This window comes from Panthera onca, chromosome E2 (assembly GCF_046562875.1).
Source record: "Panthera onca isolate mPanOnc1 chromosome E2, mPanOnc1 haplotype 2, whole genome shotgun sequence".
Classification (NCBI taxonomy): domain Eukaryota; kingdom Metazoa; phylum Chordata; class Mammalia; order Carnivora; family Felidae; genus Panthera; species Panthera onca.
In genome coordinates this window covers 56,767,089-56,792,965 of record NC_138353.1, presented here as the reverse complement: position 1 = coordinate 56,792,965, position 25,877 = coordinate 56,767,089, and the positions used below count along the sequence as shown (strand labels likewise).

The 25,877-nt window shown below is 60.2% G+C and overlaps 2 protein-coding genes across 6 annotated transcripts in view; both read right to left on the bottom strand.

Annotated features, from left to right (window-relative positions):
• The window catches only part of NECAB2 (N-terminal EF-hand calcium binding protein 2), a 28,986-nt gene extending 11,370 nt beyond the window's left edge, over positions 1-17,616 (bottom strand). The window contains exons 1-5 of the mRNA XM_078439104.2: positions 17,327-17,616; positions 14,808-14,832; positions 9,922-10,030; positions 7,817-7,842; positions 7,570-7,667 (exon numbers count right to left, since the gene is read on the bottom strand). Coding sequence (XP_078295230.2) covers positions 7,570-7,667; positions 7,817-7,842; positions 9,922-10,030; positions 14,808-14,832; positions 17,327-17,551 — 483 coding nt within the window. The 5' untranslated portion in view covers positions 17,552-17,616. The remainder of the gene's footprint in view (positions 1-7,569; positions 7,668-7,816; positions 7,843-9,921; positions 10,031-14,807; positions 14,833-17,326) is intronic.
• A 1,738-nt stretch (positions 17,617-19,354) lies between these two features.
• The window catches only part of OSGIN1 (oxidative stress induced growth inhibitor 1), a 32,025-nt gene continuing 25,502 nt past the window's right edge, over positions 19,355-25,877 (bottom strand). For all 5 annotated transcript variants that reach the window (XM_060650022.3, XM_060650020.3, XM_081791568.1 and 2 more), the window contains 4 exons: positions 24,584-24,720; positions 23,593-23,784; positions 23,235-23,326; positions 19,355-20,652 (listed from right to left, as the gene is read on the bottom strand). In XM_060650022.3, coding sequence (XP_060506005.2) covers positions 19,704-20,652; positions 23,235-23,326; positions 23,593-23,784; positions 24,584-24,720 — 1,370 coding nt within the window. In that variant the 3' untranslated portion in view covers positions 19,355-19,703. The remainder of the gene's footprint in view (positions 20,653-23,234; positions 23,327-23,592; positions 23,785-24,583; positions 24,721-25,877) is intronic.

Here is a 25,877-nt window from a genome sequence, read left to right as displayed (position 1 = left end):
CCTTGAACTCCTCAAAAGGGAGTCGATGTTTCCGATTAGCTAGGGATAAAAACACAATGAGGAACGTTCACGGTGCCAGGGGTGCCTGGGTGGCTCAGTTGGCTGAGGGTCATCCGGCTTTGGCTCAGGTCGTGATCTCACAATTGACGAGTTCGAGCCCCGCGTCAGGCTCTCTGCTGTCAGTGTGAGCCTGCTTCGGATCCTCTGTCCCCCTTTCTTTGTCCCTCCCCGGCTTGTGCGTGCTCGCTCGCTCTCTCTCACGCGTGCGCAAAAATAAACACCGAAGAAAGAAAAGGGGCACCTGGGTGCCTCAGTCAGTTAAGTGTCCGACTTTGGCTCAGGTCACGATTTCGCAGTTTGTGAGTTCACGCCCCCCGTCAGGCTCTGTGCTGTCAGAGCAGAGCCTGCTTTGGACCCTCTGTCCCTCTCTCTCTCCGCCCCTCCCCTGCTTGCTCTCTCTCTAGCAGAAATTCACAGCACCTGTTTCAGAGGTTGTCCACGAAATGAAAACTACAGCATCTACCCAAGACCACAATCAATGCTCTAAACAAAGCTGACCATCAAAAGGTCACAGGTCAAACGGACAAGGGAAGCACACAAAACGGGAATCGTGAGAGATTACGAGAGCAGTTGGGACAGACCGATTACGACAATAACGAAACGCAGCCTAAATTCCCTCACGTAAAGATACAGTCCCAGATTTGATGAAATGAGACCCAAATGGAGGCACATCGAAACCAAAACAGCACCGAGAGATTTCCAAAGAAAAGTCTGGGCAAAAGTCCTGTCACCAGATTTGGTCAAATGAAGACGCTGCACGAGAAGATAGGATTTAGAGAACACGGTATCACACAAGGTGAGAAGGGTCACGAAACAACGGCAAAAGGCATTCTGCACAGCAAGGGCAGGATGTCACCGCACCACCATGCAATCAGACAGGATACTGCTCCGGTGGGGAACATGGGAAACATGGAGGTGGGGATTCACATGGACACAGCCACTTTAAAAAAAATTTTTTTTCAACGTTTATTTTTGAGAGAGAGAGAGCGCATGAGTGGGGGAAGGGGCAGAGAGAGAGGGAGACACAGAATCCGAAGCAGGCTCCAGGCTCCGAGCTGTCAGCACAGAGCCCGACGTGGGGCTCGAACCCACGAGCCGTGAGATCACGACCTGAGCCAAAGTCGGACGCTTAACCGACTGAGCCGCCCAGGCGCCCCGGACACAGCCACTTTATAAAGCAATTGTGCTTTCTCTCCAGAGCCTTGCACTGTCGCAGACGAGGGGTCTGGAGTTCTTTCTTGTCCAGCAAGAGAGCGGACGCAGAAATGAATACGAGAGAGGCTAAAGTCTGGAAGGAGACAAGAGCCCCGAAGAGGAATTTCGTCTCCGTATTTGAGGTCTCAAGATCTTACACATGTGGTGACCATGGAGAAAACAATCGGACAGTAATCATTAACTTGTGTGACTAAGAAGCAAAGGGTCTGGGGGGGGTGGGGTGGGGACAAGCGGTGAGGGAACAAGTTACTCGTGATCCCGGTACAATATCACGCTAGCTAACCTCCGATGCTTTCGCCCAGTGGTGGCAGCTTTCCGCTCTAAGCTTGTTTCCAACCCATTTAGGTAAATAGAACCTATTTCCCCACATTGCACGGCTCCTATTCTTTGACTCAGTCATTCCATTTACGATAATCTGTCCCTAAGAAATCGTGCAAAATGAGCACAAAGGCTCATGTCCCGAGGTTACAGTATATATTCACATTAGCAAGAACCTGGTAATCATCTAATACGCCCCAAAACAGAGGAAAAGTAAATTTAAGTAAGAATGTTTAAAAAAAAAGATGCTTCTGGACAGTTTTAATCACATAGGGAAAATGCTAAGATATTAGGTGGAAAAAGTACAAAAAATAAGTTTTGTACACAGGACAATATTAAATATGTTAAAGAAATACACATGGGAAAAAAGGTTCCGAGGTAATAAGAAACATGTTAACTAACAGTGGTAAGGAATGGTGGGAGTTACAAATGGTTTGAACTTTTTCCTTATACTCTTCTTTATTTTCTAAATTTTACAAGCTGAATATGTACCATTTATATGATAAAAAAAATAAAGGTCTATATGCATCAAACAACATGGCTAAAAACCTAGTAAGGAAAACCATTAAAAACACAGAGTAAATAATTTGGTGTGACAAATTAGCTCTTCATTGTCCCATAGGGGAGATAAATTGGACGATAAATAAGGATGCAAACACCATTGTTAGGGGTGCCTGGGTGGCTCAGTTGTTTGAGCATCCGACTTTGACTCTGGTCGTGATCTCTCAGTGTGTGAATTTGAGCCCCACATAAGGCTCTCTGCAGTGCAGAGCCTGCTTGGGATTCTCTCTCTCTCTCTGCCCCTCCCCTGCTCACATGCTCTCTCTCAAAAATAAGTAAAACATTAAAAAAAAAAAAAGAGCATTGTTAGGTAAATGTGAAAGTCTTTTTTTTTTTTTTAATTTAAACAAATTTTTTCATGTTTATTTTTGAGAGAGAGAGTGAGCAGGGGAGGGGCAGAGAGAGAGGGAGAGAGACACAAGGCAAATATGGAAGTCTTGATTTTTAAGTTTATTTAAAAAAAATTTATTTTTTAATGTTTATTTATTTTTGAGAGAGACAGGGCGTGAGCAGGGGAGGGGCAGAGAGAAAGAGAGGAAGACACAGAAGCTGAAACAGGCTCCAGGCTCCGAGGGGTCAGCACAGAGCCCTATGCGGGGCTTGAACTCGGGAATGGCAAGATAATGACCTAGGCCAATTTGGATGCTTAGCCGCTGAACCACCCAGGTGCCCCATAAGTTTAATTCCTAGACAGAGAGAGAGAGCGAGCACGAGTGGGGAAGGGACAGAGCAGAGAGGGCAAGAATCCCAAGCAGGCTCAGGCTCTACACTGACAGCTCAGAGGCCGACGCGGGGCTCGAACCCACAAACCGTAAGATCGAGATCTGAGCTGAAGTTGGAGGCTCACCTGACTGAGCCATCCAGCCACCCTAGCGTGAAAGTCTTTAAAACGGACAAGAAAGATTACTGGGTTTCCTATCAGCAGGCCCTGTGGGTTAACTAAATCTTCCCTTGTTTGGGGGCTCCTTTTAAAACTCCGCAGAATGTACAAGAGAGATGATGCTGAAAAATAACTCTCATCCACAGCGACGCACAGGAATTTTGTCTGGCGGAATGCAATTGTCGCCGTCACCGTGGACAGTGCCCGGTTCTGCACCGATTCACAGATTCGCTCAGAGCTCCTAGTTGCCTCTATCCATGGTGCGTGGCCTTGGAATTTTCCCTTGAGCTAGCTGTAACATCCTGCTGGTTCTCACGTTAATTTAGGAGTTTTTAAAAATATTCATGTTGCCTTAAAAAAAAAATGGGGGGGGAGCTCGTGGCTGCCTCAACTGGCAGAGCACGTGACTCATGATCTCAGGGTCATGAGTTCAAGTCCCACACTGGGCGTGGAGTCTACTTAAAGCTAAAAAAAATTGGGGCACCCAGGTGGCTCAGTCGGTTAAGCGCTGGACTTCGGCTCAGGTCATGATGTCATGGCCTGTGGGTTTGAGCCCCGTGTGGGGCTCTGTGCTGACAGCACAGAGCCTGCTTTGGATCCTCTGTCTCCCTCTCTTGCGCTGCCCCTTCCCCACTCCTTGCGCGCTTGCTCTCTCTCAAAATTAAATATTAAAAAATGTTTAAAAATTAAAAAAATTAAAACTTAAAAAAGTTAGAATATTCAAGTTCTGTATATTGAGAATAGAAAACTAAGACAACGTAATTCTTTACTTTCGTTATTCAGTCATGATAAGATCATAAATTAGATCATGAGTACCTTAAAAATATTTTTTTTTTAACGTTTGTCTTTGAGAGAGAGAGTGTGAACAGGGGAGGGGCAGAGAGAAAGGGAGAGACAGAATCTGAAGCAGGCTCCAGGTTCTGAGCCATCAGCACAGAGCCTGATGCGGGGTTCACACTCACGAAACGCGAGATCATGACCTGAGCCAAACTCCGACCCTTAACTGACTGAGCCACTCAGGCGGCCCCATCGTGAATAGCTTTTTAAGTAAATAGTGGCAATATGGTAAATGATATAAGGATTTTGCGTGAAAATCGTACCCCCAATCCAAATAGATGTAAGTGATATGAACTCTATTTCTGGGATTAAAAAATTATTGAAGAAAATTCCCACCTGCAGAGAAAAAAAAAGGCTCAACTGATTTTTCTCAATTTTGAAACAAAAATTTACAGTGGCTGGTGTTGTCGTTAACATCCGTAATACAAATTAAAATGTTGGTGCTGAAAAAATGAAATAGCTCTACTTGTACGAGAGACAGCATTTCACTTTGTATAGTGTATCTTTTAGGAGCGTATACGTCATAACAAAGAAAAGCCAAGTTATTTTCCCATTTCATGCTCTGAAAAGATCCAGGTCATTTTCTCAAGCGTCCAAGAGATCATTAAAAAAACAACTTGGGGCACCTGGGTGGCTCAGCTGGTTGAGTGTCCAACTCTGGATTTCGGCTCAGGTCATGATCTCACGGTTCATGAGTTCGAGCCCCGCGTCGGGCTCTGTGCTGAACGCTTGCTCAGAGCCTGGATCCTGCTTCGGATGCTGTGTCTCCCTCTCTCTCTGCCCCTCCCCTGCTTGCACTCTGTAAATGAACTTTACAAAGTTCCCTGAAAGTAAATGAACTTTATCGAACATGCAGTGCCTGTTTTGTGCCAAATAAGGTTTGAGATTTTTGAAAAAAATCATCGACAACATACGACGCATAACTGATCACAAAACCGAACACGGCCGTGATAGGTTTCGGGAAAACTAGCTAACACGGGCACAGAAAGTGACATTTCACTGAAGCTAGGGTTGACCTTGGAAAAAACTACTAAGAGACTCTTCTCCCCCCGTTTATACCTCAACCCCAGCCTCGTGGATAAATTCTTTCGGTCTCTGAACGGAAAAATGACTCTGTGATAGAGAAGCGGGTTCACACACAGCAGATATTCAAAAGGCCTCAATTTCTGAGAGAGAGAGAGAGAGAGAGAGAGAAATCGCTTGGCTAGCGGGAGGGCTGCAGAGCGGTGTGGACGAACTCGGCGACACTCCAGTTCTATCACAGGTTGATCACAGGAAGTGAAGGATTGTTCCACAGAAAAGACTCTAAAAATAGAATCCGCCCCATCAATCGCTTCAGAAAAATCACGTAATCACAAAGGCAATTTAAAAACTTCACTACCACCTCCTAAGACAAAATTTAACGAAGGGAAGGCAGAGATAATGTTTTGCTTTTTTCCGAACAGGCTGAGAAGGATTCTAAAAAAGGAGCTGGTATTAATATTGTCATTAGGGGAGAAATACTGGAGACACGCGCTTGAAAATCAGGGGCAAAACAAAGAGAGCCGAGGTAGCACCGGGAACAGGACTTCGGAACGGCGGGAGGGGGGGACACAGAGATCGGGGGGCCGCACAGCAGAAATGAGTCAGCGCGCCGGTTTGCAGCTCACGCCAGGACTGCGCAGCAACAAAAAGCAAACGGGCCAACCCAGGTCGGTGACGAAGCGTTTGAAGTAACCAGGGAGCTGAGCTGCGTTTCTACCGCCGGAAAGCAGTTCGAAAAAAAACGCAAGCGAAAGAACTGCCCATCACGGCTGCAAAAACCATCAACTCGGCCGCTAAAAACACACCATCACGTGCGCGTGCTTTCCGAGCGCCGGGTGTCCGAAACCGGTCCGAGGTGAACGGGGAGATAGGAAAATGCTCTCCTTGGTGGGGAGTCCGGTGTCCCCTCTGAACAGTTCACGGCCAAAGACCAGGAAGTAACCACGCGCGTTCGTGTCGTCGCGAGACGGCGCTGCTGGGAAGGGGCTCCATCTCCGGGAGCCCCGTGGGGCCGGGCGGTGAGGGTCCCGCAGCCCGTCCGGAGCCGAGCCGGGGTGACGCCCTTGTCCGCGCAGGGATTCCGGAGCCTGGGGTCCCTTCCACCCACCGCCCACCTGACACATTCAGAGCGTCCAACCACAGTCCGGGCACACGAACGACGACAGGCGACCGGTCTCACACGATATTAAAATACGCTCGAGAAAAGCGAGACTCGTGACGGCAGGACACGACCAGAGGAATGGAAACGTGGGTTGAGTGGAGGCGCGCGATCAGGCCCAGCAATTCTGAGACCGGCGGGAAGACAGGGACGCCCTAACACACGGCAGAGGACCCCCTGAAAAACCCGAAGACGCTGATACATCTGACGCACCGAGTACCGTCTGAAACACACACACGGAATCGGTCTTACGTCCGCCTGGGCATACAGCAGGAGCCTAATGAGAAAACGGTCACCTCTGCTCTGTGCCGGGCCCCGAGCTAAGCACCTGAGAGACCTTATTTCATTCGACCCCCGTAAGGGACTCTAAGGTGAATGCTGGAGAAACTGAGGCCCGCCGGGGGGCAGCGACTGGCTCGGGGTCCTTCAGCCAGGTCTACATGTCCCTCCCGTGTGTGTCTTGCTCCCCAGCCCCCCCCCCCCCCCCCCCCCCCCCCCCCCCCCCGCCTTGCTCAGCGTGCGAGGCTCCCCTCCCGGCTGACCGAGCCTCCAGTCACCCCCGGCCCGGCCCGGAGTCCGTACCTCCTGCCGGGTTCCTGACCCCGCTCCCTTCTCTTTCCGGCCAGCAGCTGTGGCCATCTAGCTATGGACCCTGCAGGGATCACCCTTCCGAGCCTGTTTCCAGAGCTCTGAAACGGGGGCAGCGACAGGGTGACAGTGGCCATGCACAGGGCAGCAGCGAGGATTAACCTGAGCGTTGAATCCCGGCCATCGCGGGTCCTCAGCCAACTTAGCGCCTCTTCTCCGGACGCAGCCAAGGGACACGGCCCCCCCTGCCCCTCCAGCAGCCACCAGCCCAGCGGGGTGTGGACTCGGAGGCTGGGGGACCGGCTGCTTCGCCCACGTGCGCTTCAACAGAGAAGGCGCGACGTCCGGCCCCCACCCTGGCCCCGGCCCCCCGCCTTCTGTCCTCCTCCGGGGCACATGCTAACAAGGGGGTGACAGGACTGGGGGCTGAGCCGCTGGAGCCACACGGGAGACCTCTCCCCAGGCCACGCGGGGGTCCCCGCACCGGGCCTGCTGCCTGGACAGGGTTCACACACCGGAAACTGCCTGAAACCTAGATCGGGTGCAGACGCGTGAACGCGCCCCTTTCGCTCCCCTTCCTGCCTCGTGACCCGGGGAAGAGGGTGAGATCGTTAGGGTCCACACCTGTCCGAGGACCCTGGCGGGCTCGGGCCGGCTGCCGCTCCCTCTCCGCGACGGCAGGCCCGGGGCCGGGCCCAATTCCGGGACAGGGCCTCACGGGCCAACCTGCCGCTGGCCAGGGCCGGTCACCGACCTGGTGCGTTCACTTCACAGCGGAACCCGGCTCCCTGCGGGAGCCCCAAGGAAAGCCCACCCCGGACCCAACCCCTGTCGCCACAAATCCAGGCACCCCGGGGTGAGGACGCCCCGTAAGAACCCTAACCAGCACTCAGACCTCGGAGCCCCAGGGCCGCCCACGCCTACCCACCTTCTTGGTGTAGCCCATGGCCTTCAGAACAGAGTGATTCAAGGTCTCCAAGGAGGCCAGGACGTCCTCATAATCCCCCATGTGGTCCACAAAGTAATCTGAGGGAGGGGAAAGCAAAGGTCAGGGGTCACAGGAGGAGGCTTCTACCCCAGCCCTCGGGCCTTCCCGTGCATCCCACCTGTGCCCCCGGGACTCCCGGGTCCCATCCCCCGACCCCAGTCCTGGTCCCTGCAGATCGGGCACCTACCACACAGCTCCTTGGTGTCCACGTGGCTGCAGAGAGAACGAGGGAGACTCAGGTCAGGCCTGTCCCGTCCCAGCCGCCCTCCCCGCCCCCCTGCCCCAACAGCACGCAGGGCCCGGAGCTCGTCAAACACCTGCCGTGCCTCCTCTCTGGACCATCCTACGTGCCGGCACCTGAGCCAAGTTCACAGGTGAGGCGCAGCAGGTAAAGGATGCCCTGCCCCCCACCCGGAAGGACAGAGCAGGGATCCACCTCTGCGTGACCTCTGACCCCACTACCACTCATTTCCTCTCCCCTGCTGCGCCGACCGTGTCCCGAGCGCATAGGACCAAGAATGGGGCTAAGTCAGGGGCTGGGCAAAGGGAGGGAAAGGGACAGAAGGTGGAGGGCCCAGGACTCTGACAGGCTGTCAACAAAACTCATGTGACACGCCGCCCCTCGGCATCCCTGCCGGCTGGGTCCTGGGCCAGCTGTCCTCGTGCCCACCCCAGCCCTGGGGTCCCGCGGCCCCATTCCTAAGGCATGGAGAGGACTGGGCCCTTCCTCGGAGAACGCTAAGCACCGAAATGCCACCCAGGCTGGTGAAGGTGCACGTAGCAGCCTCAGAGCAGAGACGTGACGGCAGGGTGTGCTGGGGGCGGATGCCAAGGGACCCGAGCGTCTGTGCAGTTCTGGGAGCCTTGCCCTGTCTGGGCGCCAGCTCCCTCACTGAGAGAGGAGGGGCTCCCTGGGGTAGAGAGCTCGGGGAACCCCAGGTGCCCAAGATGCTTTCTGGGAGAAGGCTCCTGGGGCCCCATAAACCTGGGTTCAGAGGCTTTGCCAGCCCTGTCTTGGGAAGCTCCTTGAATTCCCACCACACGTTAAGTGTTCTGACGAGTCCCGCAGAGAGGAAGCCTGTTTCAGTTGGGCTTAAACTAGGATTTTACCACTCTTTCTGATCCACGTGAACCGTTTTGGGCAGAAAACCTACTTAGCATCCCAAGGAGCAAATGTTTATAGGTCACACCCCAGGGAATGCTGGAGAGACTCATCCTAGAAGCCTTTAGAGTTCTGACCTTCTAGAAGGTCATGGCTAAACTCTCTGACCGATGCCTCCACTCGCCCTGGCCCTTTCAAAGCTCCCTGGGGATCACAGAGGCCTCCATCCGTCTCCAGAAACAAAGCCCTTCACTGGGTCTACAGGAGAAAGCTGTTCCTTTGACGCGGCCTTCCTTGGACAAGGACACCTGGCCACCTGGTCCCCAGCCTGTGCCTCCCAGGACACTCAGCCCCGGCCTCTGGTCCAGGTGGCTACTGTGCTGGGTCCCTTGCAAACAGGCTCGGTAGCAGCTCCTTGGCCACACTAGGCCAGTCTGTCTCAGGGGACCCCAACTCATCAAATCTGCTTCACGCAGCACCCCCCGCCCCCGGAACTCGGGTCCCCATCGCCTGAGTGGGGCCCGAGGAAGGTGACCGGGTGGGGGGCGGAGAAGGGGGCTGGGGCATCCCAGGCAACGAGGGAGGCTGCCAGGTCGGGCAAGCGTGAGTGGAGCATACACTTGGCACTTGACTTCGGGGTGGGTGAGGCCAGAGTTTCCGGTTAGTTCTGAGACGCAAGCTCGGGGGGTTATGACGGGTTGCCTCGGACACCGAGCTAGAAGCCGGGTAGAAGGGAGAGCCAGGGTGCGTATCTGGTCGGTCCGGTCGAAGACAGGACCGGTGAGGACCCAGGTGATAAGAGTTGACCCCGGAGCCGGGGTCACTCACACCAGGGCTTGAGTTCGCAGAAGGGTGACGTCACTGCCACTCTTCCCTTTTCGTTACCCTGCGTCCGTGCTGCAAGACGTAGGGTCTCTTCTTCCGTAGCCACGTGTGCTCAGAAGACAACTTTGCCGGCACAACAGCGTCCTGCCCACGCCCCCAGGTCACCCCAGCCGGCAGTGGGACGGGGGGTGGGGGGGTGGCCAGACAGATCCGAGGTTTGGGTCAGCCAGCGTGGGGGTGTTTCAGGGGTCCTGCTCCTCCAGGGGGGTGGGAAACGGAGACGGCTCACTAGCTGCCGAGGAAGAAGCTCCCCCCGCCCCACACCCGCCGGACGCCCCTGCCCCGACAAGAGGGACCTCGCTCACTTGGTGTTGTCAGAGTCGATGGTGTGGAAGAGAGCCTCCAGATCCTTGTCATCGAGGACGCCATCTGCGAAGAAAAGCTGGAACTCCTCCAGGGACAGCTTCCCATCGTCTGCGAGGGAGGGAGGGAGGAGAGAGGGCAGCCGGTGTCTAAGAGATAAGACATCCCAGATCCCGACAGTCCCCCAGCCACCGCACCCCAGCCAGATCCTCTGTGCCTGCCCCGGGACTGCCCGAAGTGACCAGCACCCTCCGGCGCACAGAAAATCCCCGCCTTCTCCAGCTAATTCCCAAGCCGACACATCAACACCCTCTCGCAGCTAATCCCCGAACCCACAGCGACTGCAAGCAGTAGCCAGTTGGCTCAGGCTCACGACGGCCACGGTCAACACACACACAGCCCCTGCTCCCTGCCGGCTCATTTCTCCCCTGATTCTCCCGAGCACCTGCGGTGGGTACCGTTGAAGGCAGCACCACGGCAAAGCCGGGCCGTCTGAGGACCCTTCTCTCTTGCTTCCAGATGCCCAGACGACCCCCGACCCATATCTGCATCATCTCCAGCCCCAGCACCCAGGTCCTGACTCAGGGGAGGGGACACCCTCTTTCCTCTCTGCCCCGTCCGCAGGGCAGACCCTGGGGCCACACCTTCACAGCTGCCAGGAGGGAGGGACTTCTCACCCTGCCACCACGAAGACACCAAACCGCAAGGCAAGGAGGGGGCGGGCCTGGCGGGGGGCCAGCCTCTGTGGTCCTGAGATGGGAGGGGCCCCACGGGTCACTGAGGGGCTCCAAGCAGCCAGCGACTCTAGGAGAGGCCCACGGAGCTCCCACCCTCAGCAACTTGCACTTGGGCACACCTGCTGCGAGCTGACCTCTGCCCCCTGCAGCCACGACCCCTTCCTCAGGGAGCTCACGCTCCTTAAAGGAGCCGCGTCTGTGGCAGGCAGTTGGAACTGAGGGAGAGGGCAGCCCCCAGCCCCTCCACGCAGACCTCCTTCCATTACTTCCAGCCAGGCTGCAATCAAAGCCCCTGCAAGCCCACCAGGGTACGTCTGCGTGGGTTAGAAAGGGATGGCCCTCCTGGGATGGGAGGGAGAGGCAGGTGTGGCCCCGTATCAGGACTGGGCCGCACGGAAGGCAGGCTGGATCTAAGGTCCTCCCTTCCATCCGGAAGGGGCCCGACCATACACGGCAGGCCCAGCTGGGCCCAGAACAGAAGGATTCTCTTGTATCGTATTTTTTAAGAGTTTTTTTTTTTTTTTTTTAAGTTATCTATTTGACAGAGAGAGAGAGAGAGAGAGAGCGCGCTGAGCAGGGGAGGGGCAGGGAGAAAGGGAGAGAGAGAAGCCCACCCAGGGTCCGCATTGCACGCTGAGCCCGACACGGGGCTTGATCTCATGACTGAGAAACCATGACCTGAGCCGAAATCAAGAGTCAGACGTTTAACCGACAGAGCCACCCAGGTGCCCCTTTTTAAAGATTTTACCTTTAAAAAAAGAAAAGTTTATTTTTGAGAGAGAGAGAGAGAGAGAGAGAGACACACACACACACACACACACACACACACACACGCAGAGTGTGAGCCGGGGAGGGGCAGAGAGCGAGGGAGACGGAATCCGAAGCAGGCTCCAGGCTCCCAGCTATGAGCACAGTCTGACCTGGGGCTTGAACTCACGAACCACAAGATCACGGGGAGCCGAGGGCGAGTCTGCGCCCTGTGGACGCGTGCTGACTGACCGGTCGTGGTGGCCAGGGGCACAGAGTCGGGGTGGGGGTGGGGGGGATCTCCCTGCCCCCGTCTCCTCCTGCCTGTCCTGCCCGGGCACCTCCATCCGGGGTGCCCTGTGGAGGGCAGGCAAGAGACGCCCACCGGGCCTCCCGAGCACGGCCTTCCTGGCTGACATTTCCCTTCAATGTCCTGCCACAGCCCGGATGAACCCAGAGCGGCTAATGAGGGGAGAAACACCTGCCCGGGCTTCTGTGCGATCAGAGGCACAGCCCCGGCCCCCCCACTCTCAGCAAGGACCCCCGAGCGGGCGGCCGTGTGCGGGCGTCTTGGCTAATGAGCACGAGCTCAGCCTCTGTCACGGGGACCTTTCAAACGGCCGCAGGCTGCCAGCGTCCGCGTCCCTGGGGACAAACGCACCCTGGCGCCCGGCGGTCTGCTGGATGCCCCGTGCCGCCCTTCCAAGGCCCCAGACCCCTGACCCTCGGCCTCCCCTCGGGAGCCTCGACGGGTCTCTATCTCAGCGCAGAAGCCTCTGTCCTGGGAGCCGCCAGAGCGCTCGGCCCTGGGACCCCAGGGACTTAGGGGAGGGGACCATACACCGCCTGGCACCCCCCCCACCCGGCATCTGCCGCAGCGGACGTGGGGGGCAGGGACTGCGTGAAGCCACTGCGTGCGTAGTTTTAGCCGCACTCACTCCCGGCCAGTCGTGTTCTCAAGCCAGGCTGGACGGGGTCAGAACTGCCCAGGCTGCTCCCCAGCCAGGGGTCTACGGTCCCGCCCCTGCTCGGTCTGGGCCTCGCTTTTGCCGTCTGTAAAACCGGGGCGGGTGCTTCTTACCCCAGCAGGAGCACAGTGAAGCCCCAGTGAGGTGCCTAATGGGTGCCCCGTGGCCCCTGGCAGCTCCCCGGATGGAAGGCACACGTGGGAACCCCACACCTGTGGGCAAACCACGGCGTCCGCGGCCACGGGCCGTGCTGGGCTCAGGGTCTCCCGTGGCAGGTGTCCCCGGGTCCTGTGCCGGCTCCACCAAGGCCCTCTGAGAGGGGACTAGGGTCATCACGCCCACTTACAGATGGGGAAACCGAGGCCCCAGCTGACTGGCCTGAACTCACAGAGCTGCCAAGTGGCCGAGCCGGGACTCGAACCCAGGAGTCCCTGTGACACAGAAGGGACTCTTCCCCGGAAGCGCCCCTGGAACCGACATCACACTCCCGCATTAACCCTGGGGACAATCCCCCCAGGGCCACTTGGCGGTGGCCAGGAAGACCCGAAGCCCCGGGAGGAGAATGGGCTCGGCCCCTCTGGGGCCCATGGAGAGAAGTCAGGGGACCCCAGAGCAGTCCCTGGGGTGGAAACTCGGCCTCTGACAAGGCAACAAGTGACGAGGAGGAAACCCCACCTGTGTCTGAGGGCGGCCGGTGAGCCACCCGCCCGTGTGCCACACACATACACCCACACACACAGGGCCACGCGCACTCAGTGTGTCGAGCGGCAGTTACAGAGACACGGCCGTCCGGACCCACGGACACCCGCCGGGAGACGCACAGCCAGACCCACAGCGCTGCGCCCCAGGGTCGTGCACCCGCGCCCCCCGCGCCGGCAGACCCGTTACCCGTAAGCCCGCAAACGTCTGCTGGGGACCTCCTGCGTGCGAGCATCGGGCCCACGCCAGGGACAAGCCCCGAGTCCTGCCTGTCAAGTGCTCACGACGTGCCACGGGGTCCTGGCCAGCACATGACGATGGCCACGCGGCCCAGGCCACTGCACTCTGAGGTCTCCAGAGAGATGCCCGTGTCAGGGATCAAGTCCCTTGACCTGCTCTGTACCCTCTGAGGCTGCGAGAAGAGCTGCCACGACCCCTTCTCGGGTCACTGAAGCCCCCCCCCCCCAGCCCCCTCCCTCCGCCCTGCTCCACACGGAGCTGCTGTGGAGAGTCCTGTGTCCCAGTCGGCCTGGGAGGTGCCACTGTCATGCCCGAGGAGGGGGACAAGGGATGGAGACCCCTGGCTGTGCACCCCAGCCCCCGAGGCCTCACGTCGCACCCCCAACACCATGGGGGGCGGCGGGTCAGCAGTAACCGCCAGGGTCAGGGAGGGAGGGGTTCGGGGGACCCGGGTGAGAGCTGCCGCCTTCAACTCCAGCCCGTGCAGGAGGCGCTGGGGCCTGAGGGCCCTGGGGACAGGCACCGGGCCCCCTGTCCCCCACCCTGCCCCCCGGCAGGGGCCCTGACACTTGATCAATTTTCCCAGCGAACAAAACAAACCGTGAGTGAGCCCTGCTTGATTCTCTCGGGAACTCTGTCGCCACATCTCCTCGCTCCACAGCCAAGGCAGTTAGGTGAGTTAAGCGTTCTCACCCCACTTTAGAGATGGGCAAGACCGAGGCCTGCGGAGAGACCGTGCCTTGGTGACAGTCCGGGGAGAGTCGCCCGGGGCCCAGCGATGAGGACAGCGGTGTTTACAGGAAGCGGTACTGACTTGTGCTGCAGCTGTGAGGCTCAGACGGGCCTTGCGAGGCTGGGAGGCGGGAGCCTCTCCGAGAAGTCAGGAGAAGTCTGACTTCTCTCTGCTGGCCACGACGGGCCACTCACGTGGCTGGGGAGGGGGCGTGACGTGGGGAAAAGTTCGGGGGTCTGCAGCACAACCTTGACTGCCTTCGTGCAGCTGGGTGGCCCCGGGCAAGTCACTTAACCTCTCTGGGTCACTCCGGAATCGTCAGGACAGGAGCGGCAGCCGTGAGCGTGTGAGGTCGCGGTGAGGAAAGAGGCACCAGGGCCGAGAGTGAGGCTGGGGCTTCCGTGAAGGGTGGTCCCTGGGCACCCCCCACCCCGGGCCGCTCTGGCCCAGCCCAGCTGCGTGAGGGCGATGATGGTTCACCAGCACGTCCCGCACGACAGACGTCTTGGCATCCGAGACGGCCACACGCTGAACCCCCGCGGCATCCCTACCGCGCGGGAACTACGGGAATGCCCCCAGACGCAGATAGGGAAACTGAGGCACAAGGCAGCACCGGCCTGTGGTGTTCTGACCTCCGAGGCCTGTACTTGTCACTGGCAGGTTCAAGGCCGTCCATGCCCCCACCCCTCGGCCCTCCCCCCCGAGGCGCCGGGACGGGAAGAGCCGGGGCCTCCTTCAGGGGACAGCCCGGGAGGGGAACTCACCGTTTTTGTCCGCACGTCGGAAAATCTGCAGGGAAGAGAGGTGGCGTCAGTGAGTGGCCCAGAGGGGCGGGCGCCCTCCAGCGGCCTCTGACTCATCTCGAGATCCCCCTCCTCCCGGGAGGAGACCCCGGCTGGGATCCAGGGCGGGAGGGATGGGAGGGATGTTTCAGGCGGAGTCCTCCCTGGCGCCGGGGAGGAAGCAGCGCCCACTCGCCTTCTGTGCCGCCAGCCCACCCACGACCGCACTGACAGACACGCGCACGCACACGTGGACACACGCACGCTCACACCCAGCCGCGGGCCCGCGGGTGTGCCTCCGGAGCCACTGGTCCACGCGGCTTTCCCACCGTGCCACGCTCGGTCACACGCTCAGAAGCCGTGTCCCGTGGACGCGGCCACACGCCTCGCACCATCGCACCCCTCGGGGAGCCCCGGTTTCCTCTAGCGGGGTGGCTTAAGTCTGAACAGAGGCGTCTGCTAAGGGGACCTGGGGGGGGGGAGCCTGGCGACTGGACCCCCCAGGGGCAGGACTGGATTATTTCTCGGGTGGGGGAGTGGGCGGAAGCAGGCCACCAAGAGCTCAGAAAACCAGGTGCACTGCAGGTGCAAGTCTCTGGCTGCCGTGGGAGGGGATGGGGGGGGGACAGCCCAACCCCCACCCCCCAAACATGAGCCGAGACCCCATAACCCCCCCCCACCCTGTGGTATTTTTGGGAGCGGATGAGCCACACTGATAAGAAGGGGGAGGGGGAGGCTCCACCCCCTCTGGCCATGCTACCTTGGGCCCAAGCCCTCAGGCCAAGGACAGATGTCCCCCCCCATCCCTCCTAGCACCAGACATGGTGACAAACTGAGGCAGCGGTTCAGGAAGGGCTTCTCAAACATCACCCCCTCCCCTTAGCTGAAACCCTAGTCTGGGGTGCTGAGCAGGAGCAAATGTGGCTGGGGCAGAAGGGGGACAATTATCAGAGCACCGGGGCCCTCCCCCAAAGCCCCATCGTGGGCACTCCACACCCTTGCCCCTGACTGCAAAGTTCCCCGAGGCCAGGGTCCCACTCTCAGGTGCCCCCCTCCCCATGCCTCAGGCAAGTCAATGGTGCAGACCACGTGATGTGGCTCCGGGAGTCCGCTCGTCACCCCATTTCCTAGATGAAGAAATGGGGTCTCGGGGACCCGCACACGCCAGCTTGAAGAGGGCACCGGAGCTCACTAACCCGTACTGTTAGAAGCAGGAGGGGTGTGGACAGGGCTTCCCTACAAGGGCAGGCCCAGAGCTTTCGCCTCAAGAGCTAGGCTGGGGGCCCTGAGGGAGAGGATCCATCTGTGCATGTGTGTGTGTGTGTGTGTGCGTGCGTGTGTGTGTGTGTCTGGGGGCGAGGCAGCCACAAGCACCCACGGCACAGCTCGCCCTTCCCCGCCCAGCCCTCTCTGCCTGGAGCCAACTGTGGGTTCCAGGAGACAGGAGGTTCGGGAGGGGAGAGGAGATCTACGCTCCCAGCCAACCATCAAACACACAGACACAACACTCCCAGAAACCCAGCCCGCACAGGACCCTCCTCGGGACACGCACATCCTAGGCTCCGCTGTTACCGGGTGGGGGTGGTGCCCAGGACAGAAACCCCCTCCGCCTCCCCCGGGGAGCCTCCCCCCACCAGCAGTGAAATCTCCCTCCCACTCCTCGGGAGTGGGTGGCAGGATGAGGTGGGCTTCCCAGAGGTGGGTGGCTTGGGTCCCAGGGGGAAGGGGGGGCTTGAGTAGAGGGTATGGAGGATGGAGGGGGCTCCGAGTGGAGGGTGGGGGGGGCATCGGGGCCGGGATCCCAGAGGTGTCCAGGCTCAGAGCAGATGGGGATAGTCCTAGCTGTACTCAAAGGAGAGGGGAAGACAGGGGTGGGGAGGGGGCTTCACTTTCAAAGAGGTGGTGGCTGGGGTGGAAAGGGGCTTTGGGGATGAGAACACAAGGTCTCAGGGTCTACCGCCAGAACGAGAAAAGGGAAACCAGAGTTAGGGGTTGGAAGGGGGGGGGGTGGTCTCAGAAAAGTAGCGATTCAGGCGATGATCCAGGATGGAAAGGAGGAGGGGGCCGGAGGCGGCAGGTGCTCGCATCCGACAGCGGATGGGGGTAAAGGAGGAAGTGCAGGGCTGGGGAAAGGGTAAGGGCTCGGCCAGCTTAAAAGTAGGGGGGCGGTGGCCGGCAAAGGGCTCCAGGGCTCGGAGAAGGTGGGGATCCCCAGAAGTGGGGGGGGGGGCGGGTGGAAGGGGATCGTCCTGGTCCAGCGACAAGACTAGACCGGGATGGAGACCCGCCGGGACTTGCAGGGGCTGGGGTCGCGCTCTGGGACGCAGAGGGGCCGGTGCGGGTCCTGCTCCGGGCCGCCGAGGGGAAAGCGCCCGGGGAGGGGGGTCCCCCGCCGGGGGAAGAGGGGGCCTCGCGGGTCCCGGCGGGGACGGAGGAAGGCGGCGTCGGGAGCGCCCCTGGTGGGAGGAGGGGGCTCGGGGTCCCGGCCGGCGCGTACTCACGTCCAGGATGACGGCGGTGCCCCCGCGCGGCGAGCCGGACCCCGGGCCGGGGCCGGGGTCCGCGGCGGGGGCGTCGGGGGCGTCGGGGGCCAGCGGCGCCCGGGGCTCGCCCATCCTGGCGCCCACCCAGCGCAGCAGCCCGCCCAGCGCCCGGCCCTGCGGCGGCGGCTCCCGGAGCAGCCTGTGCGCGCCGGCCCTGCACAGGCGCGCCGCCCGCTCGCACATCGCGCCGCGCCCGCCGCCGCCGCCCGGAAGCCCGCCGACCCCCGCCCGGCCCGCGGCCCGCCCCCGCGCGACCCCTCCCCGCCGCCGCCGCCGCCCGCGCCGCCCGCGCCGCCCCGCCCTCCCTCCCGCGGCCCCGCGGCCGCGGCCACCGCGGGGACGGGCCGACACCGGGGGACTGGGCGGGGGGGGCGGGGGGGGGGCGCTCCGCCCGGACCCCGAGCCACGTGCCTCGTGTCCACCGCCCCACCCCCTCTGCCCCCCACCCCCACCCCGGGAGCCGGGCGCGGCGGCCGAGGGCTACCCGCGGGGGCGCGGTGCTGGGCGCCGGACCCCAGCCCCGGCCACGGAAGGGACCGCCCGGTCGGCGCCGGGTTGGGGGAGGGGGGCGTCTGGCTGCGCGGCAGGGGGCGTCCCTGGGGGCTGTCCCCCCCGAAAGTCTCCCGCTGCCCCCCCTCCCGCAGGTTCCCCCCACCCCACCCGCGGCGCCTCCGCAAGGGCCGAAGCGCGGGTGTCCGGCGAGTCCGGAGCGCCCTCTGCTGGCTGAAGCTCCCGAGATCGGTGCCCAGGCGCTGGGCCTCCCCCAGCACTCCCGCGAGGGCCTGCATGCCTCCTCAACCGTCCCCCACCTCGTCGCACAGCGCCCAGACCAGTCTTTGCACCAGAACACTCTCTTCCTCTCACACCCCTATCCATCCATCCATCCATCCATCCATCCATCCATCCACCTGTCTTTCCATCCATCCATCCATCCATCCATCCACCCACCCACCCATCTATCCATCCATCCATCCATCCATCATCCATCCATCCATCCATCCATCAACCATCCATCTATCCATCCATCCATCAACCATCCATCTATCCATCCATCCATCTATCCATCCATCCATCCATCCATCCATCCATCTATCCATCCATCTATCCATCCATCCATCCATCCATCCATCCATCCATCCATCTATCCATCCATCCATCCACCTGTCTTTCCATCCATCCATCCATCCATCCACCCACCCACCCATCCATCCATCTATCCATCCATCCATCCATCCATCATCCATCCATCCATCCATCATCCATCCATCCATCCATCCATCCATCCATCTATCCAGCCATCCCTTCATCCTCAACGGGTCCGAAGGATGAGTTAAGGAGCACCCACTAGGTCCTAGGCCCGTTGGAGGCACTGGGTTCCACTAGTGAGCAGAACAGACAGGGCTGGGGGGGTGGGGTGGTGTCCTTGGCCTCCTGCAACCTACACCCTGGTGGGCAGAGTCAGATACGGGAGCGATTCCACAGATAAACCAACCCCGAAAGCTGAACTGCCATGAAGAGGCAGAACCTTGGGCCGTGAACGGGGGACTATCCTGGTGGCTACGGAGGGGCTCGTGGCAGTGGAGGCTTCCCGGAGGAAGTGATGGGCTTAGGCTGAGAGAGTGGAAGGAAGAGGAGTCAGAGAGGAGGGAAAGTGTCCTGGGCGAGAGATCGGCCCCTGCAAAGGTCCTGTGGCAGGTGCAAGCACGGGAGCATGAGGGACTGAAAAGCGTGTGGCCGGGAGGGAGCATGGGAGAAGGGCCGGGACTAGACTGGAGGGGTGGGCAGGGGCCGTGAAGGCCTCCCCGGCATACCATTTCCCCGCACACGGCCTCCCCCCGCTTCCCGCCCACAGCTGTACCCCCATGTGCGGGACCATCCCTTGTCACACAACTCCCCCGCCCGAGGATCTCCCACATGGCCCTGTGCCCCCCCCCCCCCCGACACCCAGCCCCCTCCCCACGCAACAGAATCCTCAAGACACATGAGTGGAGGCAGGCACTGGGTTTAATTGGGACCTGATTCTGGAAGGAGCAAGGCCTGCAGTCCTCTTGGCTCTGTGCTCAGCCAGCCCTGGTGACCCCAGCTCGTACCAGCGGCTTTCACCCGAGATCCCAGCCTACGCCGGCCCGCGGCTTCTGTTCCCGGCCCGGGCACTGGTCTGCGCGCAGACTGCCTGGGTCCCCCACTCATCTTCATCGGGGAGGCCTGCTGCATGGGCTCGCGGCCCCTCTTTCTCCCGCCAGGGGAGGCCCCCTCCGCTCACTGGGGCGTCTAGCTGGGCTGTGTAATCTCCCTTCCTCTTTAGGGCCTGGGGACGAGGATGCCAGGCCGGGTGTTAGGGTGGCTTCCTGGCCTCCTTCCTCAGCAGGGAGCTGGCCACTGCCAGGGCCCCGCCCTGCACGAACCGCACAAAATTGTCCCCAGCCAGCGGCCCCACGGCGTACAGGCCCTCCTGGCGGGTGCTCTGGTAGGTGAAGGGGTCCACGTCGATGGGGTTCCTCTTGGCGCTCAGCGGCTGGTCGGGGTCCATGGCCAAGTCAGCGCCCGCCCCGGGGAGGAAGGAGAGGTCGGGGTGGGAGCCGATGAGGACCAGCACCAGGGCGACCCCGAAGACTTTCTGGAGGCCGTCGCGGTCCCGGAACACGGCCTGGCGGTCGGCCTTAAAGAGCAGCAGCCGGTGTTCGGGGAGGCTGAGGTAGCCCTCGTAGGGGCTGGGCGACAGGATGGACTGCTCCCGCATCATCTGGTGCACCTTGTGGTACTCGGGGTACAGCATCTTGGGCAGCTGGTTGAAGACCAGGCCGGGGTCGTCCACGGGCCGGCGGAAGGTGTGGATCACGGGGATGTTGCAGTGACGCGCGTAGAGGACCGCGTCGGCCGCCGACAGCCCCGCGCCCACGATGAGGACGGGGTCGGAGGCTGGGGTTACCGCGCCCGCCCTCACGGCCGCCTCCAGGGCCGCCAGCTCATAGTGGACGAAGGGCAGGGCCTCCCCGGGGATGCCCAGCCGCGCCGGGCTGTCCGACGTGCCCGTGGCCAGGACCACGTTGCGGGCGCACAGGGAGAAGGGCCGTCGGCTCCGGTCCTCGGTGGTCACGAAGCCGCTCACCTGGAAGAGGGGGCTGGGGTCCCGGCCCCCGGAGCCGCCGGACTCAGACGTCCCCCACTCCACGGCCGTGACCACGGCGCCGGACACAAAGTTGCGACCCAGGTCCTTCTTGGTCACATAGTCCCTGTAGTAGTGAGCGATGTCCCCAGCCGTGGCCCGGCTGTTGCGAAGGCCTCTGAAGGGAAGGATTGGGGAAGCGGGGGTGTCAGAGGGCAGACTGGGGTGTGGGGGCCACAAAGGGGCCATCGGGGGGGTGACCAGGCCGGCGGTGGGCCGTGGTGAGAGTGTGGCCACCAGAGTCAGGTGGGCTGGGTTCAAATCCCAGCTCTGCTGCCGGTGAGCTCTGTGCCTGAAGCCCTCCGTGTGTCAGTGTCCTCATCTACACAGCGGGGAGGACGGTGGTGGTGGTTCTAGTTCATGTGGTTGCAGAGAGGGTTAGAGGGTCATGTGACCAGAAGCTTTAGGAAACAACCTGACAGGTAGTAAGGGACAGGTTAAGCCGCAGCCACTGTTATTACTCCCAAGGACTAAATAACGACCCACGTAAATACGGTGGGATTCCGGGGCGCCTGGGGGGGCTCAGTCGGTTGAGCGTCCGACTTCAGATGGGGTCACGATCTCGCGGTTTGTGGGTTCGAGCCCCGCGTCGGGCTCGGTGCTGACAGCTCGGAGCCTGGAGCCTGCTTTGGAGTCTGGGTCTCGGTGTCTCTCTGCCCCTCCCCCACTCACACTCTGCCTCTCTTTCTCTCTCTCTCTCTCTCTCTCAAAAATAAAGATTTAAAATGTTTAAAAAAAAAAATAACAGGAGGATTCCATGTCTATAAAGTTCAGAAACAGGGAAAACTGATCCACGGGGTGGGAGGGGAAGGAGAGGTCCCCCCCGGGCAGGAGGAAGGGGTCTGGGATGGGGACTGTCACCATACTGGGGACCAGGATGAGGAGGCCTTCGGGGGCAGGGAAGCTAGTTCCTGACTCTGGGCAGCTGAAATGCAGGTGTGTCCGCTTCAAGACATTTCCTCTGCCTGTGTGCCTTTGAGTTGCGCCCTTTCTGTAAGTAGGCTGTACTTCAGTAGACAATAACCGGGTAAAAAATAACCCGGGTACAGCACTGAGCACCATCCCCAGCACACACAGCCACAGGAGAGACTGTTTTACTGCAGCATTGTTACTCTTGTCGTCGCTGTTATCACCGCCCCTCCCAGGGCAATGACCGCAGGGCCGGGATCGAGGGTGGCTGAGGGACAGGCTTGCCATGATCTCAGCTCCTCTCTCCAGCGACCCGTGCGGCCTCAGGGGAGCCAGCTTCCCCGAGTGTGGGCGTGTCGTTAAGGAGGCTCTCACTGCAGGAGAATCCTCTGTGACTCCCCCAACGGGACCGAGTGTGGCCTGAGCTCACGCCGTGTCCCCCGAGGCTGTGCCTCGTGGCCCAGCTCGCTAGCCTGCTTCTGAAACCGGAGCCCTGGGGTCTGTTTCTGTGAACTTGTCACTTGCCCTTCTCGGAGTCAAAATGGTTTCAAAGAATGGGCCTGAGGTGTTACCTCCAGGGTTCCTTCTAAGAAGGGCACGTGGGACAGAAGGCGAGCCGGGACCGGGCAGGGCTTAGGAACCGTGGCAGCAGCAGCCCAGGGGTAGGGAAGGCACCTGCTGTGGGTGTGGGCCTCCCCCCACCCCGCCTCAGCTCAGGGCCCCCGCTGTGAGTAAGAATAGTCACAGGAGTAGGTGGAGAAGTGCTGAATTGGGAATATTACGTGGCCATGTAAAAGGCTGGTTACGAACACTGTCCTCACGGGGTGAAATCCTGAGGCCAGAGCGTTAAATTTAAAAGTAGAATATAAAAGGAGGGGCGCCTGGGAGGCTCAGCTGGTTAAGCGTCCGACTCTCGATCCCAGCTCAGGTCACGATCTCACGGTTTGTGAGCGCGAGCCTCGAGCCAGGCTCTGTGCTGACCGTGCAGTTCCCGCTTGGGAGTCTCTCTCTCTCTTTCCCTCTCTCTCTTCCCTTCCGCCACTTGTTCTTCACTCTCTCTCAAAATAAATAAGAAAACATTAAAAAAAAAAAAAAAAAAAGAAAAGTAGGCTATAAAAGGGCACGCCTACAATTACAACCTAAGTTCCCATCTGTCTGTTAACACGTCACGACGCTAGCCTGGGTGTCTGCAGGGACACAAAGGCTTTGTGAAACGGGGTGGCTGGGTGGGAGACAAGAGGCCTGTGAGGGGCGGAGGGGACAGGGCATCACCACCCGCGCGGCGACCCCCTCCGACCCCGAGGCCCTGGGCAACTTTCTGCCTCGCTCCCCAGGCAGGGCAGGGGCTGGGACTTGTTTGTTCAGGGAATGAGCTGTTCCCCCAGGATGGTCAGAAGCGTGCAGGGAGGTCACGACGGAGCAGGAAACAAGATGGACAGAACTACCCCCCCACCATGGGCTAGCGACAGGCAGGGACGTGGGGGTGAGGGGAGCCTGGTCGGAGCCCCAGGGCAGGACCAGCTGTCCCCCTCCCACAGGGGCTGGGATGCTGCCCAGGCCCCCCGTCAGAGGCTTGTGGGCCAGGCGGGAGGACTGGGGGGGAGTCCTGGGGTGAGCCCAGCCCCGGGCGGCCCTCTTGCCACCGGGGCCTCAGTGTCCCGCCCCGGGCAGGAGGAAGGGCGGCGTTGGTGGCCCTGAGCCCCTTTCCCTCTGGCTCCTGGGCTCCGCATGGGGGCAGGCCCGGGTCACCCCGCCCTCCTCACCCTCCGGGGCTTTCCAGAACTGCCTCACCTCCGCTTCCTGCGTATCCACTCCTTGACCTGCAGGTCTGGGAGCCCCATCCACTGGCCTTGGCTAAGGGTCACCATGGAGCCTTCAATGGACTGTGGGCAAAAGGAGTCCTTTGGTCCAGGCCTCTCCTAGCCCCTAGCCCAGCAGGTCGGCAGGGGGTGGGAGGCCTTAGCTGGGGAGGGGGCAGAAAGGGCAGGTGGGGAGGGAGGCAGAGGGGCGGTGGGTAGAGCAGGAGGGGGAGGGAATAGGGAATAGGCAGGAAATGGAAGAGTCCTAATCTTTGGGAGGAAATCTCTCCGACACTCCGGGTAGACTGAGCCCAGATCCCCCCCGCCCGCCTCTCCCGGCCCCCACTCACATGCCAGGCCCCCCCAGGCAGGTTCCGGCCTAGGACCATGTGGGGGATGGCTCGCTCCTTCTGGTGCTTCCAGGTAAGAACGGACTCCATGTTTCCCCCAAAGTCTGTGTCTGGGCGCAGGAGGGCGTCAAAGAGCAGGGCCACGGGGCTTTGGCACCGGCCTTCGAGGCCTTCAGACAGGTAATCCAGGTCCTGGAGGGGGTGCACGGGTCAGAGGGGCCACTGGACCAAGGCTGCCCGGTTTTGCATTCCCACCCTAGTATCAGGGTGGCCAGACAGACCCGGAAAGTGCTGCCTCTCACTAGGAGATAAAGGCACGGCAGCATGTTAAAGGCTCTGACAAGTCCTGCAGCCGAATTTCCCTGTAGTTTTGCCAAACCCGAGCATCTCTCAGACTTCCTGGAGTAGGAACGTCTTCTCTGAGGAACCGGTGTCCTGTAGAAGGCATTTTGAAAGATGCCGATCTAGACCAAATGCCAGCTTGCTTCCTCATCCACCAGCTTGAGGGTGGGAGGGGCTAGGAGGAGGGGAAAATGCTGGGAGGAGGAGGTGGCCAGCCAGCGGCCTTCTGGAAGGCCAGGGGCGTGGATGGAGGATTGGTGAGCTCCCTGGGGCAGGGGCTAGTGAAATGAACTACCCAGGGCGGGATTTCTCAACTGTGCGGGGCCGGCTCGCGCTCTGTGGCGGGAGCGTGTAGGGTAACCGCCGTTGAGACAACCGACGTTGTCCCCGGGGATGGCCGAGGGGGCCCTGGAGAGCAGGATCGTCCCCCGGTTTACACCCGCTGGTCTAGGGGACGTAAGGGAAGCTGGTGTCGCAGCTGCCGATCGCGAAAGACGGCCCTGGTTCCTGGCACGATTTCCGCGCCGGCCCCTGCGGCCGCTCGCCTTCCTCACGTGGTCTTGTGGTCTAACCGCCGCGTATTTTTGTTCTTGCCCCGCTTCCCCAGGGTGTGCGTGCCCCCTGCCCCATCCCCAGAGCTCTGGCCCACCTGGTCCAGGAGGGAGACCCCCGGCGCCTCGGCGAGCTTCCTCTGCAGCAGCGGGTGCGGGTGGACGGCATCTGGCCTCACGTAGGGGGTGTAGCCGGACAGCAGGTAGGACAGGCAGATGCCTGAGGGGCCGTTGCCTGAGGAGACAGGGTGGGGTCAGAGGTACCGAGGGCTTTGGTCTTGAGCTGACTTGTCAATCGATTGGCTTTTCGTTCGTAAAAACAGAACGTCTATTGCTTTTCGTTCGTAAAAACAGAACATCTATTCCGCTGTTAGCCGAGCTGGCCGCTGTGCGTAACAATGGCCAGTGACTGAAGCACTGAACGATCGTTGAGAGCCTACTATGCGCCGGGCGCTGTACTCTTGTACTACTCTCACGACAATCGCTGGCATTTATCGAGCACTTGCGATGTGTCAAGGGATTTTAACAACCGAATAATAGGAAACTGACGCCCTGTCGTGCGTGCCTCGGCCCCCATTCTCTCCCGATAACATTCGTGGGTGCACGCTACCCTTTCCCCCTTTTCATCCCGGGAGGGAGCGGGAGCTCGGAGAGGTTGAGTAACTTGCTTGTGGTCACACAGCAACGTGACGGAGATTCTAAGACCACTAAGAACTAGTCCCGTTAGCCCAGAGCTGACCGTCTGGGATGTCACATAGACGAGTAAAATATTAGAGCACAGATTGTCCCGTGCTCTGCAGGGGTGAGAGCAGGGGCGCGGAGGAGGGGTGCGGAGCCACCTGTGGGGGTCTCTGCTCCCCGGGCCTGAATGACTCACACCGCCTGTGCGTGGCACTTCTTGGGCATTTAACCTCGTGACATCGTTTCTTATCGGTCTTTCCCCTCCTCCTTATCTTGTGCTGCTGAGAAGATTACTCGTGTGTGGAATTAGGACAAACCGTATGAAATCGCTGACTTTCAACTCTTTTTGATTTACAGAAATGGCCATTTCGGATCTCGGCTCGCACGGGGGAGGGGCCGCCCGTCTCCCACTGGGCAGCCCTGAGGCAGGAACCACATGCTTCAGCCGTAACCCCTCATGCGGGCACCTAGCACAGGGCCAGGCGCAGGGACTGTCGTGGGCTTAGGACCAGGCCTCCCCCCTGCACCCCCCTCCTCCGCTCTCGCCGGGCAACCTCAGTGATGGTTCTGCTCTGGCCCCTGGGTTCCTGGAGGGATTACAGGGAACGGGAACGGCATTTTATAAGCTGCTGGGCACCTCATCAGGCGCACCGTGAATGCTCAGCGGCCAATTTTTTTTTTTTCCATTTAACTTTTTTTTTTTTTAAATAT